Source organism: Daphnia magna, linkage group LG2, assembly GCF_020631705.1.
Source record: "Daphnia magna isolate NIES linkage group LG2, ASM2063170v1.1, whole genome shotgun sequence".
Classification (NCBI taxonomy): Eukaryota; Metazoa; Arthropoda; class Branchiopoda; order Diplostraca; family Daphniidae; genus Daphnia; species Daphnia magna.
The window spans coordinates 7,646,128-7,666,091 of record NC_059183.1 but is presented as its reverse complement, the minus strand read 5'-3'; the positions used below and the strand labels follow the sequence as shown (position 1 = coordinate 7,666,091).

Sequence of the window (19,964 nt, the reverse complement as noted above, 5' to 3'; positions counted from 1 at the left end):
TCCTTTTGCCTTTTTTTTTCGGTTGGCCCATCAGCTTCTTTTCTATATGGTGGAAGTCATTCTCTTTATGGTGTTATAGCTTCCTAAAAAAAAAAGCAAAACATATACAATAGATATTTCAAAAATTGAAAACGTTCCTTTTTTTTTTTTAACTATCTGCCTCGCACTTTCCGTGAGTTTCAACCAATTACTGCCTGTCGTTATACACTGGTTATATATACCTCGTTACACCAGCAGATGTCCGAACACAGATTTTCTGTTTCTTCGCTATATATATACGTCATGCTGTAATAGTTTTTTTTTGTTGTTGTTTAAAGCGATATAGAAACAACGTTTGCGTCTACTGAATTCTCCGAAAAATTACGTTGATGAAATGCGCATGCGCTAAATTGGTATATTATTTAATAGTTTCCGATATACACATTCATTTCACTGCAAGATTTATTGAAAAAAAAAGTGCTATATAACCTGTTTTCATTACACAGATTCAACAAAAAATTAATGATTGATAATGAATCGCATATAGAAGCGGCTGTATGAGGCGGACCACACGAGCTGGTGTTTTGACCCTTACAAAAAAAAAAAAAAAAAAATGAAAAAATCCAACTCGTAGACTATGATATGAGAACCTTTTGACCTTTTTGGCCTTTTGTTAAACGCTTCAACCCCCGAACGAAAGCGACGATGAGTTCTTGCGACAGTTGTGAGCAGCCATCAAACCGAACCACATCTTGTATTGCAAAGGCCGACGCTCACAGCAGCATCACATCTGCAGAAACTTGGTGCACGGCTCAATATAGCCTTTTCAGAGGCCCCCCATTGAATGCTGTTCCCCTCTCTCTATACACGCAGTTCGGTATCGTACTCTTGTTCATCGGATACATCCCATTTTCTCATGCAGTCTGTGCTTTAGAGGTACTTGAACCGCGAGCGTAGCAGGCAACACACACGCCCCTCTCGCATCGTCTAATAACACGCTCTGTCAAAATTGTTGACACGTTCTAATTAGAGGTCACAGGGTCTTCTGATCTTTCCTCGACTGACTTTCCTTTTCTCTTCGTTTAATGTGCCAGCATACAAGCGAGAAATGGCAAGAAGGGGGGGAGAAAGAGGACGCGACGATTGCAATGAGGAACTTTGGAAACATCAGGTGCAGTGCTCTTCCCTTTTTAGCCGGTGATTGTTCATGCAGTTCACATTGCAAACAAATCAGATTTGTTCTTTCTTCTTCGTATATTCGTATTCTGCCAAATCATAGGGTAACAGTAACTATTATTATTCTTTAAAAACTCCATTTTTTGCATACCAGCGTGGTCGCTAATTTTGAGGCGCGTCTCGCCGTTACGAAATGGATCAATGAACTAGCCGGGCAATTTGAGAACGTAGCCGTGCAACAGCGACTCGTTGATGATGAGTCACTGCACGCATCACGCCAGCTTCGTATACATGCATGAGTATCGGATGAACTGATATAATGCAGCCAGAGGTTCGTGAAAAGCCGGTCGCCCATGTTGATGTTTGAAGCCAAAGGAAAATCATAAAATCATAACGACTGTGAATATTCCGAGAAAAACTATTAGACTATCCAACTGCAAACGGGTTATGAGCGCTGTCGTAACCTTATTGTGTAGGACTTTAGCGTTTGAAATGTTTTCCCGAACGCTCTTTCTTTCCCGGCAAAAGAATAATGCGCTACACCAGCAGTTTCATCCGTTTCAATTTACTTCCGATTGTAATGTACTCTCTGGCTTTTATACGTTTGCTTCTCCTATGTCTGTATATACCCTAACGTATTGCTCAACGTTTGTTTTGTTTTGTTTTATTTTAACAACGGGCCTCGTTCACTATTGACAGCAATCACATTATTTGTGATGCCATTAATTGAAATGCAGACGTCGTAAAACAAGGCGATCGAGATTGAACCAAAAAAAAAAATGAACGATACACAGAGTTATACGAATTTACAGAGTTGCATGCGATATTTAATTGAATAGGAAATATCGGTTATGTCTCGTCATCATCGCTAGTGTCGAATGTGGGCTTGAATAGAGCAGTTGTTTCGAATGACGGCCACTGTCTCGACTGCGGTTCATCACGTTCCATTCGTTCACATTCCTTTTCAATAATGCAACGATTATTATTTGAATACTGAAAACATGGAAAAATGAACTTGAAAGACGAGAAAGGGTAAAGAGCTCATCGAGTTCACATGCTCGAATGTCGTTGTGGCTCCCTCAAACAGAACAGCGTCCCAATCCTCGATTGGAGGAAAAGCCGCTCCCGACGTTCCATGGACTGTCCTGTTACGTTCGTGGGTGGCATATCGCCGCCTTTTTTATGTTTCGATTGGCGCGTTCGGATAAATCCCGAGGTCGGCGGCGGGATGGACAGGCAGCTCGTGTGTCGTTGAGATGGCGATGCCAGCACGCGGGCGTATCATCATCGCTGCGCTTGATGGAAATCGCTGTCGAGTCAGCGACATCCCACACGACGTGCCCTCATCATCGCATCATCCATAGAAATTCGGGGACTATGTTCGCTGATGTTCTTCTAACGAGTGATGATCGTTCCATCTAATGATGATCGCGCAACATTCCAGTCATCGTCTGACAGCTGATGACAGCATGATTCAATGTTGGAAGTCTTCTCTTTTTCTCTGTCTTAAATGCGCACTAATAATTTGGCCTGCAGCTCTTCTTCGTGTTGCGCCAACACGGCAAATATTAAACGAAAAGCCATTCATTAAAAGCCACAACGCATTTCCAAACAGACAGATCAAAAATCCAAATAATGATTGACGATTTGCCACGTTAACAAAAGACTACACACACTAGTCCAGTCAAATACATTCACTTCTATACGTATATATATACATAACGACATAATTACAGAGTCTGGCCATTTAGCTCCTGCTGTTTCATAAATATAAAGCGATATGCGGATGTGTAAACTTTTCATATAAGAATAGCGACCATATAGCCTCGTGCTCTGTGGTCGACGAGGATATAGAAGATCGAAGCCCCGCACAGTTGACGTCAGCATCCAGCAAACTCGTTACCGTTGGCAACCGGTGATTCTATAGAGCGGCACACTTTCACCGCAAACTATATGATCAGATTCGGCATGGAAGAGGAGCCCGGTGAAGATGATGTAGAAGAAGGCCAAAAGAAATCTAAAGGAAATGGCTTCTCTATTCAGTGCCCTAGCACGTTAATTATCAACAGCTTTATAAGTATATGTTACTATAGCCTTAACACACATGATTGCTGCTTCTGCCGTTTCCTCTACCTCCCTCTCTCGTCGTTCAACGTTCATCAGGTTTCCTATTGAAACAAGTCCACGCGGTTGGGCGATAGGAAAATAATCAACGCTTTGTCCTCTATTTGGCAAGACGCTTGCAGCATCCTAATGTTTTTTTATATGGCTGATAGACCGCAGCATTACATTAAAATAAAATTCACTTACAAACGACAAGGGGGAAAAAAAAATGAGAATTTAAGAGAGAGAGAGAGAGAGAGCTATATAAGAGTAAGTGCGCATTTCCTCCCCTCAGGACTCGCGGTTGCAGCGAACGACCCGTGAGGACCAAGCACGAACGTGCTGCCGCAAACAACGCCATCATTATCCCACGGCCTCGCGGTTATAGGCTACACCGCTATGCAACATATATAGCCATTGAGTATATATGCGCATGCCGCCAACTCTTGATTTTTCTTCTTCCTTCGTCTTCCTTTACACTCGCGTTTTTGCCGTGCTATATACTCGTCTTACTCCTTTTTCAACTCCTCCCCACGCCGTCAGAATTGACCAGGTGTCACTCTTTAGGATATGGGAAACCACCAGATATAGACGTATACACAAGTATATGTATTACACGTACAGCAGTGCCGTTTTCTTATAGAGGGATCTAATATTTATATTTGCCTATTTAAATATTCTGTCCGCACCTTTTGCTTTCATTTGATATTATCAAGTAAAAATATAGAATTCGAAACTGGATATACATTTCCCATCAGCATCGTTCGTCATTAGAACCTCGGAACTGGTTAATGTTACACTTGGACCTGGCCTGTATTTCACGATCGTGAAGTGTATTCATTTAAACCTGCTCTCAATGGCTGCGTAATCGTAGATTCGAACTCGATGAAGATTCACGATAATGGATTTAATTATTGAGACCGTGAATGTCGTCTCCCATTCCGGTATTATGGTGATACATCTAAGAAAAAGATGGAAGTATTTAAGTCTGTTCTTTTACTTTAACGTACTATACATAAAAATGAAACTTTTGAGGTTCTGACGCATTTCCTTGACAGGGTATAGTTTTTTGAGGGCGTGATGAAATCATCAGTTCACTAGTCAGTGACACAGCCACCGGCCCACCACACAATCCCTTCAAAATAAAGAGCCTCACTTCAATACATACGATCCTTTTATTTCTCGACTGAAAAGAACGTACGATCGCCTGGAATATAATAATAATAATAATAAATTCCCCCCACCTCTCAATATATATAGACATTTCTATGTATTCCTTTTATATATACATACATGTATCAGTTTGCGGCAGCTTCTTGTTACTCATGCAATGGTTCAATGGTGGCGATGGCTTCTCTTTTGTTGTTTTGTTCAGTCCATTTTTTTTCCCACTACCCACTCCATCTGCTACCGATACATATTTTTCAACCCCCTCTTTATGTTCTCGTATCATAATCACACACATATAGACCAGATATGATAATCCATGCAGCTGTATTACATATAGATGGTTTCCGTATATTTAGAGGTGGTACACACATATAGGCCTGCCCTCATAGATTGGGGCTAACGGGGGCAATGAAGAAGTAGGGGATCATGAAAGGGTTGTGTGCTGCCTCACACTCAACCCTACCGACCCCTCTGTCGCAACGGATGATGATGCAATCCTATTGCGCGGCGCTTGATAGCCCACCCACTGCGGTTATAAGCGATTCTGCCACGCCAACCGTTAAATCTCTTCTTTCTTCATTCGAGATTGACTCTTTGAAAGCATTGGGAAAAGTCACGCCCTCCCTCGCAACTATAAATCTCACTTCTTTTTTTTTTTTTTTTGTTCAATCATAATCATAATGATCGACTCTTTCGATGAAGTTGTTCCTGATTTTTCCCCGGCTGCTTTCTAAAATTGTAACAATAAGCTACTCGTATAAAGTCAAATGTTATATATACATAGAGAAAGAGTTGACCAAAACGAAATGGCGTAGAGTAACCGTTAAGCATTATTTAGAGGACACGTCGTTCCCGATGGTGTTAGACTACCATATTATTGATTGTTAGCGTTTGTCCATATAGCGGCGGAAAATTGTCAAAGTCAATCACATTTCCCTGCGGAAATGATGTCTTGAAAAAATATGGAGAAAGACCGCCGCATATTAGAGAGAATATATGGGACCGTGACTCGTTTTTTTAAACTTCCTGTTTCCAATAGGTTTTGGTATATAGTATAAGTTACTCTCTTTTTTGTTTTCTTCTTCTTCTTCTTCTTTTACGTTTCGGCTGATTAACATAATTCCTGCTGCTGGCCGGTTGTTTCTTTGAGAAACTGACTCGTAATGATTTTGGCAATGACGCCAGTCGGGCCATTTGTCACTCATTTGTCACGGTCGCACTTGGCTCAGCCCACACCGTGTTTCCAACACGTATACGAGGTGCCCGACGCACATTTCCGGTCCAACCCTTTCTCTTTACGTCGCTCATTATGAATTCATTGGGAAACGCCGATTCGTCATGAAAAAGACATTGACCGTTTCCTGCCCGTTTTCATTGAAGAAAATGCCGTTTGACCACCTTGGCAAATTTCAAGACGCATTTTCGTTATCACACCGTACGTCATACTGCCCTAAATACATGCACGGTGGTTGACACTGTATCCGCAGGCTATCGAGTCCCACCCTACTTTATGATTATAATGAAACGAAATAATGATTTCAATACAGGGATTAATCTGATGGATAAGCACACATCAATGTGAACACCGTAAATGCGAGGCAATGAGATGCGCTATCTATAAGAACCGTTAGAGACCAGAGCTACTGGGATGGACCATCTTTTGGGTGTTTTGTTGGCTATCCGTGTCTGATGTAACCAATCCCGAAGATGGACCAATGGTGACTTTTCTTTTTTATTTGACAACTCCCAGTGGTTTCCCAAGATGCGCGGCGCATCCTCGTTCTCAGTTCGATAAGTATCTTGTCTGCACGATCCATCGCGCAGGTTCTACCGTCTTCATCCAAACGCATGTTCAATGGTGAGACTAGGATCATCTAAATGGATGTAATAATCCGTTGATATATATTCTATTAATGATTGAATTTTTTATTTGACTGTGGTTTTAATAATGTAGTTCCCGAACGACTCTGTTTAAGTAAGCAATTCTTTATGTCACTGTACTTTACGCCAAACAGAAAAATCCCAAATGCATGACGTAGAAGTAAAAGTTGTTTTTGAATGTTTCCGGCCTTTCATCCAAAGAACACACACATTTTTTGGTATATTTTTCTTGATATCTTAACTTGGAATTCTAAAAACTTTCATTTCGTGGAACACTCAACGATTGAGCAAAATGTGGGCATCTAAACGCGCAGTATTTTCACTTGTTTCAATTTCTACGCATTACAATACCACACCATCTAGCGGGACTCCCCAAGACTATCCTCGTTGCTATACGTCCTCTATGAGCCATTCTCTTTATCATTTCGCGTCCGAGTACGGTATGGCTACTGCATAGTGCATCTAATGCCTGCAGCTAATATAAACATATTATTAACCGCGGTCAGCCTCTGCTCTGTCAAGACGTGATTCAGGTAGAAACTAGGGAAAGCTTACTGTAAACTTCAAAATATGAAAATTAAAATAAAGCAGTGAACATTGTGATAATACTTCACGGGATCAGTGGCCATTAGCCGTGCAAAAGGAAAACATTGTTTCCGTTGCCTTGGTGCTTGGTCGGAACCCTTTTTCAGCGAGCTGCGAGAAATCAAAGACGCATTGCTCCGGATGTAGCAAACACTATCCATGGTACTGAATAGTTGTTTGTTTCCCCATCGTGTTCGAGCTATATCAATTCTGTATAAAAATTCACCAAACACATTTGGTCCTAAATATCCAACTTGATTGTGCGGCAACATCACTTGCCTTGCATAGGTACCAATAATTTAGAAATTTACATTTCGAAGTACAGATTTTCTTAAAATCTAAGCTGTCCTTGTTTGGTAGCTATTTAATCATTCGTATAAAACCATGTTTAGTTTGTTTTTACCCTCTCTGTGGCCACTGTGTTAAAGAAAAGGAAAAAATGGCAACACTTATGTGTCTTTAGGGATAAACCACCCGTCCTTAGTTGGCAGCATTTTTTTACGACATTAGTCTTTTCCTCTTTGCTCGTTCACTTATCACGCTTCCTCATCATCAGGAACATCATGTCTCCGGTAAGAACTTTTCAAAAGTTATCTAATTAGGTGATAATTAAGTCATATGCATTTTATGTAATTACGTGTTTAATCACAGACTAGAAAAGCAGCTATCATAGGTAGTTTACAGTTTTTCGTTTGTGGGTATCAAATAACTATCGTACCAACCACGTTGTCGCTTAAAGGAGGAAGCATTTCTTCTTGTCTGATCAGAAATCCTTTTGAAAATATACGAGGGATAACTGATTGATTTCACAAATGAATTAACTGGAGTTCATTATTAGTTTAAATTGTTCTTTATAAGAATAAAATAAAATTTCGGTTTTTGTAATAGGCAAAGAAAGCTCCAGCATCTGCTGAACCCAAGAAAGCAACCCCCAAGGCTGCTCCAGCTGCCGCACCGGCTGCTGCTGCTGCCAAGAAGCCAGCTGAGAAGGCCCCTGTGAAAGCTCCTGCTGCGGGAACTGCTAAAGCCCCTGCCCCAGCTCCAGTAACGAAGGCCTCAACTCCAGTTGCTGCCAAAGCTGCACCTGTAGCCGCTGCTGCTACTAAAGGAACCCCAAAGGTGGCTGCAGCACCAGCTAAGGCTTCTCCAGCTCCAGCTAAGGCTGCTGCTACCCCAACTAATAAAGCTGCTGCAGCTACAGTTAAGGCTGCGGCAACTACTAAGGCTGCCCCTGCTGCTTCTCCCGCAACAACAAAAGCTGGAGCCAAACCAGTGGCTAGCCCTGCTGCTGCAACAACCAAGAAAGGTGCTGCACCTGCTGATGCAGCCAAGAAAGAGGTTGCTTCCTCTGCAAAGAAGGGTGCTGCTGACAAAAAGGCTGCTCCAGCTGCAGTTCCTGCTGCATCCCCAGCCAAGCGAAAGGCTGATGCCCCTGCTGAAAAGAAAGCTCCTGTTGCTGAGAAGAAAGCAGCCGTTGAGAAAAAGCCTGCTGTAGTTGCTGCTCCTAAGAAGCCTGAAGCTGCAGCCAAGAAACCAGAGGCTGCTGCTGCTAAGAAACCAGAAGCTGCAGTCAAGAAACCTAGTGAGAAAAAAGTTGCTCCATTGAAGGCAGCTGTCAAGGCAAAGAAAGAGACCCCAAAGAAACTTGAGGGTGTCAAGATTAAAGGAAAGGGTTACAAGGGCAAGAAACTTAACCTCAAGTTCACCATTGACTGCACTCACCCTGTTGAAGATGGAATTATGAATGCAGCTGATTTTGTAAGTATTTTTTTCCTTCTTCTTCTTGGACTTGTGTTCCAAGATACTAATGATGTCCAGGTTAGGGTCATCTTCCCTAACAGGTTTGACTCGTGATTCCTTAATTGGTATCAATTAGGGTCATCTTCCCTAGAAGAGTCAGTGAAAACCAAGATCTTTGATTTTATTTCAGGAAACATACTTGAAGCAGCACATCAAGCTGAATAAGAAAGTTGGCAATTTGGGAACACACATCCAAACTGAGCTGGCAAAGAGCAAAATCATTGTTTCTTCAGATGTTCCCTTCTCCAAGAGGTATTATTATTTCCTAGAAGTACATTTCTTCGTCTATGATGACCTATCCGGAAAAATAACGAACTAGAGTCTCTGACTACTGATGTGTGGATTACTCTGAAGTTCAAAAATAATTCTGGATAGAGATCATGTGTTCCTTGTGTTAAATTATTTTTTTTTTTGCTAGGTATTTGAAGTACCTGACGAAACGTTACTTGAAGAAGAACAATCTTCGCGATTGGCTGCGAGTTGTTGCCAACGGAAAGACCTCTTATGAACTCAGATACTTCAATGTAAGTAACAATACTGTTTTTAATGTTCGCTTCATTACTAATTATGAACCTTTTTAGATCAACAATGAGGAAGAGGATGATGATGATGACAAGGAATAAGTTCGTCTCTCCGTTGTTTCGTTTTTGCTGTAAAGTAATAAACGATGACCATTATATTTGTACAATTGTTACTGCATTAAACTTGACACCATTCCTTGACGCATACTTTCAGGGTTATTTTTACATTTAAAAATTTTCAGTATTAAGATTATTCGTATGAAACTTAAGTAGGGTGTGTTCTAGGGGAGTTATAATTTTGCATTAAGAAGATTCTAGGCTATGAAGGAACTTGGTCTAAGCATTTGCTAGTGAGATGTCGGATCCATTCATGTGGTTTTATGTTTCGATTTGTCCAATAATTCGTATCATACATGAAGGCTGGAAAGACAGTGAAAGTGAAGTAAATGCATTCTGCGTAAAGCAATCGATCTTCAATATAACTTATCAAATTGAGGCAAGTAAAATGTAGTTAAGTGAAACTAAGCTAATTTTCTAGATCTCGAGTAATAATATGTAAATATTTATCTAAACTCATAATCGAAAGCCAAACAAGTAATGGAATGTCATGTATATTTCTCAATTTACCAAAATTTCATCACTTGAATCATAACAAAGGTCTTTATCGACGATTCAAATCTAAATCTTCCATGAAGGAAGTTAAGTTCAGCCGAATCTTTTTACTGCCTTGACTTACGCATTGAAGAAGATTCATCATCTGCCTAGGAGTATATTCCTTCAACAAAGGCAAAAAGAAAATTATTAGCTGCTGATGACGCGAAATACTTAAATTAATGACAACGGTATTAATGCTAAATTTGATTGAGTTACCGTTTGTTCTTGAATCCATTTTTCCAAAGAATTTTCAGGTAAATAATATGCCTTTATGTATGTTTCGACAATGGATGGGTCAGGAAGAGGTCTTAGACGTGTCAAGCTTTCCACTTTGACTTGAAAATGCCTGAAGTCTAACTGCATTAGTGCACGACCTTCGTTCGTGCATTTTCTTACAGCGGAAAATCTAAAGAATTTCAAATCGGATACGGTCTTACATAAAGGTACGTAAAATAAGGCCGAATACCCGTCAAGTAGTGTATGGTAACAGGCACGAAGAATTTGATCCCATAAAATGTTGTAAATTTCAGGAGGCAGAATCTGAGGGTAACAGACACGAAGGACACTCGAGTCGTAGTCACTGAGAACCTGCGAAAGAAATAAGAATTACATCATAGATGGAACCATGGAAGAGAACCGACGGAAAGAGAATGCTAGGATTACGGACTTATCACCATTACGATACCTACGCAATTGCCCGATAGAGTAACGCCCATCCGCTAACACGGGACATCAATAAAAACTGGAGGGAGACCGGAAGCGGAAAGAGTAAAACTGAAAGAGGGACAATAATCGCCAGAATGACAAAATAAGCTTTTCCCCTTCCCTACCTACGGAACATGGTGCAACGATATTTCTGGGCGCATTCAATTGAACGCCAGCAGCTCCTGCAACTGGATCGCATAACTTATCCGTTAACATGGGACCTACTTTGCGCGTAACTGCTTTCTTAACGCTATTCTTGTGCAGCGCTACACTGGAATGGAACGCTCATTCACTTTTACAACCTGGAACTTGTCCTCAGTCAAAGTTAATGCCATTCCTAGACATTCACCAGGTATGGTTAAGTGTACGACAGGTTGGAAACAATATTATACTCGATTAATCACTCGAAATTTGTCTTCAACAAGATAACAGGAAGATGGATAATACAACAACTTCCTTGGCCGTTTCCGCAGTGTTGTCGACAACCAACTTTAAATTTCGAGGAAGAAATTGTTGATCCGAAAAAAGCCAGCAACGAAACGCAGCCTATTTGGATTAGAATGACGGTAGATTTTCCAAGTTGTAAGAACGAACAAGAGACGTGGCAGCAGCCACTAAGTTGGCGTCTTTTACAAAATCGTATTAATGAAGGCATCTTTCTTGTTAAACTACCCTGGCCCCTAGGTATGAAATTAATACGCAACATGATTTGCTTGCTTGAGACTAATTTTTGTCAATCCGTCAGATGTTGTTGGTGTGGCTACGCTGAATTTCGTTTCGACCGACTATAAAAAATTTGCAATCGCATATGTCTGCCATAATCTTCTTCTTGAACATATTACGATTCCTTTCATTATGGTCCGGATGCAGACTGAGCTAGACTTCTCCTATTGGCAACGTATGAAATGGGCTTTGATAAAACAAGTAGGTATATATTGTATGTCGAAGCTGCAGATAATCTAAACGAAGCTAAACTATTTACCGTAGGGCGTCTTATCTGCATGGGCCCTTACGGAGACAAAGGGTCAATGTAACGAAGTATTTGATTATAGCGCTGAAGATCTATTTTACGAAAACCACTCTAACAGTTCGGAGAACTACCCTGTCAATGATTCGACCGAATCAAGTCCAGCTGTTACATCGCCAATTATTGATGGGCTGATTTTAAAGAAAGTTCAGTACAGTGGAGATGAAAAAACTACAGAAATAGCCGTCATGGATCCCGATGCCGAGTGGATAACGACAGAAAATTTTCAGGTACTTGCAGAGGGGACCCTCACATAATACTTAAATTGGAAATTTTCCCCCTAAAAAACTATTTTTGGAACCAGAAACCAGACTATCCGCCTCTAAACAGCGGACTTTGGCCAGCCGTTTTAATTGAAAATCAGCCTGAGTCGGACCAAGTAATAGGGAATCCCAATTATATTCCAGCTGCTGAAGTCGCGCCACTGATTGCGCCTTCACCGGCCACGTCGACTCGGAATTAAGAAAAGCCAACCCCGACTGGGAAAGAAGAGTTGATTGAGATCATCTTACCTGTAAAATATGGTCCACGTAAGAACTGTGTTGGCTCATTACTTCTTTGACTTCCCACTGGACACGGCTCATCATGTTTGTTACATGTTCTGAATCAAGATATCTATGGGCAACAAAACTGAAGATCGGGGTACGTAGATCATGAGCCACTGATGTAATCTGCAAGAGATAAGGAATAAATATGAGCGGAAACAGCAAGATAAAAAAAAGGGAAATAAAAAATGAAACAAACTTGTGAAAAGAATTGCTGGAGGAGAGATTCTTTCGACGATGGGATCAAATCCAATAAATTCGGCCGCAGCAGCTCTAACTGACGCGCAAGGAAAACAACTGACTCGGCTGCTACTAAACGAAGTTTTAGCCCGAAAAAATGATTAGGGTGATCCGTTTGTGAAGAAAGGCAGACTTTTGGGCATGACACTTTATCACTGAGAGACGGCGAGAATGCTACAGCATCTTCGAGGGAGCCAGCGCTTCCCGGAGCGGCAGTTGAAATTAAAGTCTCCTCGATTTTCAAGAGAACGGCGCGAAGCTTTGGAGAAGTTGCATCCTGTGGCGACGCAGCTCCAAACAGTTTATAAACTGCATACAAATAGTAATCAAACAATTGGTTCAGGCAAATCAGCACATCGAACGCGATTGTTTTTAATAAATGCATAAAATGTATGTATCGTCCAAATAGGCGCAGAACAGATAAAGTTGTGTTCGCCAGGATTGGTGTTGGAGATCCACAACCTATTTTACGCTCATCGTTACAATCGCAAGTACTTTCTGATATTTCCGATGGACTAACGATAGCGTCTTCAGCTGAAGAAATTGCACGTGACAAGAAGGGTGAAAGAACTGAACCCAAGGCATAAAAGTTCGCATCAGAAGGCTTTTCGACATTACAGGTTAAAGATTTATCTTTCTGATTGAGAAACCGGAATTCGATCAACTGAAACACGTTGAAGTCCGATCGCACTGGGCATTGCTCCCACGATTCATTTTCTAAGAATACGTGAAGTTCATCCAATTTTCCACGATGAAAGCCCCGGAAGTAGTTTATGCTTTGTTGGCGAACGCTCTCCCTGAGAACGTCGGAGTTACTTTGGCAAAACTGCTTTCCCATTTCAACTAGGGTTTCTACAATGTCTAGCATATCGAGCAATTCATCAGTGCTGAGATGCCATACGTCAAAAGAAGAGAGCAAAGTCCGAATCTTCATTTGAACATCTTGCCATAGGCGTGTTCTTCCATGCTGAAATTTTTGTTCGAACGAAACTGAGGACATTATGTCAGCAGCATCCACTGTTGGCCGATCGGTATGCCACTGATGGATTTGATTGTAGTTAAGTGTAATTTTCCACAAAGTGGTGCTCAGCTCGGATAGGCATGCCACGTAAAGCTTCGAAGCAATAAATTTGCAAAGTTCATGGAACTGAAATTTATGGAAGTCTGTGGCAACTTCCACATCTGGGTTTGCTGACGATCGATTGGAGCACGAAAGTTCTGCATACTTTTGTAATAGCAACAACGTTTGCTGTTGAAGTCCTGACGCGAAATGAAGGTTTAGTTGGTCTATTGCTGCTGATTGTTTTCCAAGTAATGTGAATGCCTGCTGCAACTTTCCATATTGATCTGAATCAAATTCTTTACAAGATTTTGATAGACCAACATCAAGTTGCTCTTCTGCAAGCTCCATAGTATCTTGCAGTCTTGAGCTCAACTGAGCAACACAATGGAAGTGTCTGTATGTAGTTGCAACATGTTGACCTTCAACTATAAGCTGTATGGCTGCTGCATAATTTTGTTCTCCAAGGAGTTCTTGAACCCTTTCGTTCATCTTCCCCAATGTTTGAATAGTTTTCAAAGATTTTGTTATCTTTCTCAGATGATGCTGACGTCTATAGTGGGCTAATAGTCCCAGGCTTGCAGCAGTCAAATTGCTTCTTGCTTGGCTAAAAAAAAAAAAAAAAATGAAATGAAGGATGAATCATCAACAATGCACATTTACTGAAAAGCCAAAAATAAGGTACTTGATATGGTTTCGTCCACTAGTGCATATTTCTAATGCCTGAAAAAAAAAATGCCAACACATATGATTTCAGAAAATATACCAATTATTCATTATAACTTACTGAATCAAGATTTTCCTGCAACTCAAGGACTTTACAAAGTTCAGAGGCACAACAGGTTTGCTTTTGATAAATCATAGTATACAATTTATTTGTAACACAACCCAGCTGAATCCCCAAGAGTTGTCTTTGGTGCCTGATGTAATTCAAATCAATGACAGAAGGAAATTTGTTTAATTGATATCGTCCCCCATTGCAGTTTTCGTCAACAAATCCTGCTTCTATTGTGTCAAAAACTTCCTGCTGAGAATCAGGATCTGAACAAGTATCTTGAAGCGCACGTAAAGAATCTCGGTCAAAACTTTTAATTTCTGCCAGCGATAGTCCAAGTTGTTCTTCAGCAGGCGATGAAACGGACGAAGGTAAATCTCCCACTTCTTTGGACAAAGTCAACAAATCTATAACTTTCTGACGCAGATCCATTGATTGATTGCCTTTGAAACCTAAACAGGAAAAACCTTTGGGACTTTCAGGGAAGAAAATCGAATAAAAAACCCACTGTTATGCACGAATTTAAATTTGCTTTATTTATTAGGTGTCACTGGCCATGGCGGGGATTTTAATTTGCTTACATGCTTAATAAAAAATAACATCGACAACGGACCAGAGTAAAATGCGGACACGGATTGCGTAAAGTGCAAGCTTTCAAGTGCGGACTGGCTGTCTGTATTTCAACTTGGTCTCCGCGAGACGGTCTCGAAGGGTCGAGACCGTCACCGCTACATTCCAGAGGGACTATTTCGGCCCTCTGATTGGCTCTCTCCACCCTTACATCCTTCTATGTCTTTCTGCTTTCCGCTCCCACATTTTCCTGATGTACACAGTGTGGTTTTCCGTGGGGCTGCCGCTTTGATTTGTTTGTTTCTTTCGTGTATTTTTATTATTTACATTTATTGTTTGTTCTTTATTAAGTTTTACAAATACAATATTTTTACTTACATTAATTTTTTTTTCATTTTATATAATAGATTGAATTAATTACCGGTGTGTTTTCTTAAATTAGTGTAAATTGTCATCCCATGGCCCTTGGGTTGGCGATTCCAAAACCCGATCTTGTAATGATCGGGGAAACTATAAGTCCAAAACTTAAAAAACTTATAGGAATGGATATAACTGGATAAGATCTGTCAATTTCTGCAAAAATATTGCTTAAAAACTACTTATTGGAAGAGTAACCCGATTTGGCATTTTTCCGGTAGGTCGGTGTGGTTTAGCGGGTATCCGGTAATCCCCACCCCCCAATAATACTTAATATTTAAATAATTTTTTGCGGGAAAACTATAAGACCAAAATTAATAAATTTTAAAGAAATGGATAGCTCTTAAGTAATAAGTAATAATTTTCATTGTTTTTGAAACTTTTTAGTGTATGAATATTTTTTCATAAATTATAGAGAAATAGATAGCCCTTATCAAGAGCTATCCATTTATGTAAAATTTATTAATTCTGGTCCTTTAGTTTCCCCGAAAAAAATTATTTAAATTTCACGTATTACTGGGAGATGAGGGTTAACTTTGACCCGCTAAACTGCACCGACCTACCTGAAAAATGCCGAAGCGGTTTACTTCTCCAATAAGGAATTTTTTAGCAATATTTTTACAGAAATGGATAGATCTTATCAAGATATATCCATTCCTATAATTGTTAAAGCTTTTGGACTTATAGTTTTCCCGATTGTCCCAAAATCGGGTGTTGAAACCGTTTTTCTCCAGCCCGCACCAACCCAGTTGCCCATGAGAGATCATTCACAATAATTCTGATGGAAACACACCGATGTTTAATAGAGCAAGTGATTGACGCGTACCCCCTCCCTATTTGTGAACGCACTCTTGCGGATTTCGCCATGTTTGTTACGAGTCCGTTTTTCCTCTGAGGAATCCTTATAGACCAGTTTCGGATGCTGCGTTGCAAAATTAAAAAAAATCCAGGGGGGTTTCGATTGCAGGGGGAGATAGGAAAAAAGGGGGTTTTTGATTTATTTAACCTAGTAATACTTTTCCAATTCAGGAAATGTTCTAGAATACTACATTTTAAGACATTCTGCGTCTTCTCCAGTCTTTATAAATAGTTAATCATCCCTAGTTTATCCATTATCCCCATATCCACATTTGAATCACCCATGTTTACATATTTTCTTGACACTAGAAACGCAAAAAATACTAAACAGCATCCCTAGCCTTTTACTTGAATTAATTTTCATGGATAAACTAGGGATGATTAATTTTTTATAAAGACTGGAGAAGACGCAGAATGTCTTAAAGTGTAGTATTCTAGAACATTTCTTGAATTGGAAAAGTATTACTACCTAGCCTTTTACTTGAATTAATTTTCATGGATAAACTAGGGATGATTAATTATTTATAAAGACTCGGGGTATTGTTTACAATTTTCATGAATATTGCAATTGAAAAATATATTTCGAATCATCGGTATCGGTATTCTTCATGAAATTTTGATCTACCTTATTATAACGTTATTACGATTATTTGGTATAATCTTGGACTGTGGTTGCATATGCCCGTAGTTCAAATCCGAGAATGTAAATTTTAATTTTTTTGCTTTCTGAATTTTGTTTTGGTTTTCCGTATCGGAATTATCGACAAACCGAAAATCATGTCTTTTTTAGTTTGTAAAATTAATTTTAGTAAAAATGGCATATCGGTTTGTAAGCGGAGAGTGGAATTGTGGTCCGGGGCTCAATTCTTGAAGAGAATACTAATACTACTAAATATATACTAATTCTAAATAAAAGCAATGGAAACATCCATTAATAAATTTGCGAATGTCATAATTAAATAATGTTTGGAAGTTTCGAAAATAAATTTTTTAAATTGAAACAGAGCTGTTTATTAATATTATGTGTTGTTTTGCAAAAGCATATAGACATTCTGGAGTATTTGTTAGATCTGCGACTGGAAACATGCACATTTAGGGTTCAAATCTGAAGATGGATTTTATTTTTGATTTTCTTTGTTTTCAATATTTTCCGTTTGCTCCTCGTATCGATACGTATCGATATATTGAACTTCATCTCGTCCCTACTTCCCACTTCTTGAACATGTAGTGGTGGTACAGTGGTGTGGTACCGGATAGTAACCCGGGAGTCGATGGTTCAAGTCCTAAGATTTTCGAGGAAATGGACATGTAATATTTCTGCTAGGTTGTTTTGTTTAAAATATCTATACTGGAGGATGAAGAGGAGGATTCATCATAAATCGGCAATATAAGTATATATATTATACTATATATTGCCGCTTATCGAGTTTTTATTTCCACCGCTAGATGGCGCTGATCCGATATTCAGATACCGGAATCGGATCGTATGGATATCGAATATCTAAAATTATAGATACATCGCTGTATCGGTATCGGTATCCCCAACACTAGCGGAGACCAAGTTGAGATGACGAACCCAAAATTGAAGTCTAGAACATAGATTCTAAATATTAGCACGATGAGAAAAAAAAGAGACTGCTATTTTTTAAGAAGTTGCATTACTTTTGTATTCTTTTGTGGGAAACAGAAGAGTACTAAGTAATTTCCCGTCGAAGGAGAGTTTTTTACTCTTCGGAGATGTAGCCTGTAGGTGCTTGTACTCGATGAGTAATGGGGGCTGCATTGGCTTTCACAAACGAAACGACCGGAAACTGAGTGGAAGATTGCGAACGAATTAAGGTTACCCCTTGCATGGCCAGTTTGAAAAATTAGGTAAGGGTTGGAAAAATGTTGGCTCGAGGAAAAAGGTTAAGGAGTGGCAAAAAAACGTATGCCTTCATTTTTGTACGCCCTTTTTATCAAATATTCAGTCAGGGTCGGAGTGAAGGGACACGTTGGTGCGTCATAATGGCTGTGGAAATGTTTTCGTTTCAACATTCCATTTCTCTACATGTTCACAATTCTAGGAGTGTCAGTGACAGGTATTGTTTAATATTACATCCTCCAACTATCATAGAGATTTTAATATCTTTTATAATTTTGTTTTCATTTGTTTTATTATGCCATTGCCCTAAAGGCAGAAGATGGCAGCCATTTTCGATTGAATTCCAGAGGACATGTTGGGAGATGCCAGCCTCATCATCGTCGTGATGTTTCGTCATCAATACTTCAGGTTAGTCTCTTTTTTTAAACTAGGCTTTTGTTGAACGTGATTGTCGTCTAAGAGAAATGAAACGACACTGCCTTTTTACTGTCTAATTTTACTTGCTTGGTCTTCACGATGAAATGTCCTTCAGACTTGAAGCAACCCATAAATCTTAGAAGATGATATTGCGGGAGACTGTAGAATGCGTAGGATTGGGAGCCTAAAGAGATGGATATCGCATTGATTATTTCGCCCAACGTTAGTGTTTTGAAGCCGACGCTAACTGTAATCCCCGTACGCAGAGCTTTTTGCATGTTCAGACTGTTAAGTAAGCAAAATCCTTTCGTTATCCACATACCAATGAGACCAGTACGAAATAGGGCCTACCCGTGAGTGGATTTTCCTTTTGAAACTTTTAATGTTTTTTCGCCTTTCTTCATTTTTTTTTCTTTTTACTGGATAACATCAGTGTCTTTTAAATTGAGAAAAGGCTTCCGGTTTTTAATGGCGGATATGGATCTCAGAGCAATTGATGCAGAATTGCTCTTGAAACCGCTTTGTAAAGTAATTGCCCTTGTTGAATTGAGCTTCATAAGACAATCAGTTTCCTCTAGTAAAATGGATGTAGAATTCTACAAAGACCAGAATTTTTTTCTTCTTCTTCCGTCACATTGTTTCTTGTTCGCGGATTGGTTTCAGGGTTTTCTGGGCCATAATTCACTAAACAAGTTGTTCTGCCCAATATCAGAGTTTATCGCCCGAAACTTCCCTTTCTCATTACGTTTGTTATTTTTTTCTGAAATTCAGTTGCTCACAGTTATCTGTAGAAGCCCATCTGCGACGAAACTCTTGTAATTTCAAAGCTGTTTATCAGCTATTTTCTTTTTTCTTCAGTCATGTTTGAGATTAGGCAAATATCCATATATTGACATGCCAACGAATGCCGTGACACTCTACCAACGGCCGTAGCGTGACTGAGAATGTGATTATGTAGAGAAGGCAGGTTTTCTTCAAAAATTCTACAGACGTCTGTTCTCTTGACGTCTTTTGGTGGCGGTGTTTTTCACATTCCAAAAGAAATGAAAGCAATTCCATAAAAAGGTAGATACTTTTGACAAGGACGCCCATTTTTTACCCGTCAAAACGATTGTGTATCTTTTCATTTCTATTGTCGTTTCTTTGAATCCTTTATTTAACATTTTGGCGTAAAGTAAAGGTATAAATTGCGTTTCATTTCGTCCTGAACAACCGAACTATGCTAAAGAGCTGTCAGTCACGGATGGATTTCTATTAAGGATATTGTTATTTCAATTGGTATGAAAATTCTTTTCTTATAGCGTCAATTACGTGCTATTTCGTTTGGATGGAAAAACTAGTCAGACTGGTTTGTTTTGCATAAGAATCGTTATGAGGATCTGTTTATTTATTTTCGTACCACAGCATCCAATGTTGATGAATAATCTAACGCCGCTCTTGGCGTACACCAATTCAGAGTTTATATACAATGTTTTTTTTTTCGATTTGCTCCGAGCTTCATGTCTTGCAACGTCGGCAATATTTGCCTTTGTGCCCAAGATATAAGATATATCCTTCCACATGAAAGTACCACTGCGTGCGATCGTGAAGACAAGTGACGACTGTAATTCTAGGAAA

General features: G+C 39.7%; 4 protein-coding genes across 4 annotated transcripts in view; 3 read left to right on the top strand and 1 right to left on the bottom strand.

Annotated features, from left to right (window-relative positions):
- Window positions 1-7,339: 7,339 nt before the first annotated feature.
- LOC116915402 (60S ribosomal protein L22) lies at window positions 7,340-9,371 on the top strand. Its single transcript, XM_032920519.2, has 5 exons — window positions 7,340-7,466; window positions 7,783-8,652; window positions 8,825-8,946; window positions 9,113-9,218; window positions 9,276-9,371. The coding sequence occupies exons 1-5, from the start codon at window positions 7,458-7,460 to the stop codon at window positions 9,315-9,317; spliced, it is 1,149 nt and encodes a 382-aa protein (XP_032776410.2). The 5' UTR covers window positions 7,340-7,457; the 3' UTR covers window positions 9,318-9,371.
- A 439-nt stretch (window positions 9,372-9,810) lies between these two features.
- Window positions 9,811-14,848, bottom strand: LOC116915365 (syndetin). The gene is made up of 7 exons (XM_032920466.2): window positions 14,234-14,848; window positions 14,132-14,169; window positions 12,346-14,053; window positions 12,114-12,272; window positions 10,336-10,457; window positions 10,086-10,275; window positions 9,811-9,990 (listed from the first exon to the last, which is right to left on the bottom strand). Exons 1-7 carry the CDS (start codon window positions 14,651-14,653, stop codon window positions 9,877-9,879), a joined length of 2,751 nt encoding a protein of 916 aa, XP_032776357.2. The 5' UTR covers window positions 14,654-14,848; the 3' UTR covers window positions 9,811-9,876.
- LOC116915431 lies at window positions 10,171-12,311 on the top strand. The gene is made up of 6 exons (XM_032920569.2): window positions 10,171-10,312; window positions 10,400-10,926; window positions 11,000-11,258; window positions 11,320-11,498; window positions 11,562-11,831; window positions 11,906-12,311. Exons 2-6 carry the CDS (start codon window positions 10,789-10,791, stop codon window positions 12,062-12,064), a joined length of 1,005 nt encoding a protein of 334 aa, XP_032776460.2. The 5' UTR covers window positions 10,171-10,312; window positions 10,400-10,788; the 3' UTR covers window positions 12,065-12,311.
- A 3,168-nt stretch (window positions 14,849-18,016) lies between the features above and the next one.
- The window catches only part of LOC116917380, a 41,247-nt gene continuing 39,299 nt past the window's right edge, over window positions 18,017-19,964 (top strand). The window contains exons 1-2 of the mRNA XM_045170153.1: window positions 18,017-18,147; window positions 18,243-18,338. The gene's annotated coding sequence lies outside the window, so the exon portion shown is untranslated. The remainder of the gene's footprint in view (window positions 18,148-18,242; window positions 18,339-19,964) is intronic.

Excerpts from the sequence above, each read along its gene's own strand:
- LOC116915402 (XM_032920519.2), top strand. Across the intron at positions 8,653-8,824 it reads TTATGAATGCAGCTGATTTT|GAAACATACTTGAAGCAGCA; the intron begins GTAAGTATTTTT and ends ATTTTATTTCAG. Across the intron at positions 8,947-9,112 it reads GATGTTCCCTTCTCCAAGAG|GTATTTGAAGTACCTGACGA; the intron begins GTATTATTATTT and ends TTTTTTTGCTAG.
- LOC116915431 (XM_032920569.2), top strand. The coding sequence starts at position 10,789 with ATGGGACCTACTTTGCGCGTAACTGCTTTCTTAACGCTATTCTTGTGC. Across the intron at positions 11,499-11,561 it reads AATGGGCTTTGATAAAACAA|GGCGTCTTATCTGCATGGGC; the intron begins GTAGGTATATAT and ends TATTTACCGTAG. Across the intron at positions 11,832-11,905 it reads TAACGACAGAAAATTTTCAG|AAACCAGACTATCCGCCTCT; the intron begins GTACTTGCAGAG and ends TTTTGGAACCAG.
- LOC116915365 (XM_032920466.2), bottom strand. The coding sequence starts at position 14,653 with ATGGATCTGCGTCAGAAAGTTATAGATTTGTTGACTTTGTCCAAAGAA. Across the intron at positions 14,170-14,233 it reads TGCAGGAAAATCTTGATTCA|GCATTAGAAATATGCACTAG; the intron begins GTAAGTTATAAT and ends TTTTTTTTTCAG. Across the intron at positions 10,276-10,335 it reads TACCATACACTACTTGACGG|ATTTTCCGCTGTAAGAAAAT; the intron begins GTATTCGGCCTT and ends GAAATTCTTTAG.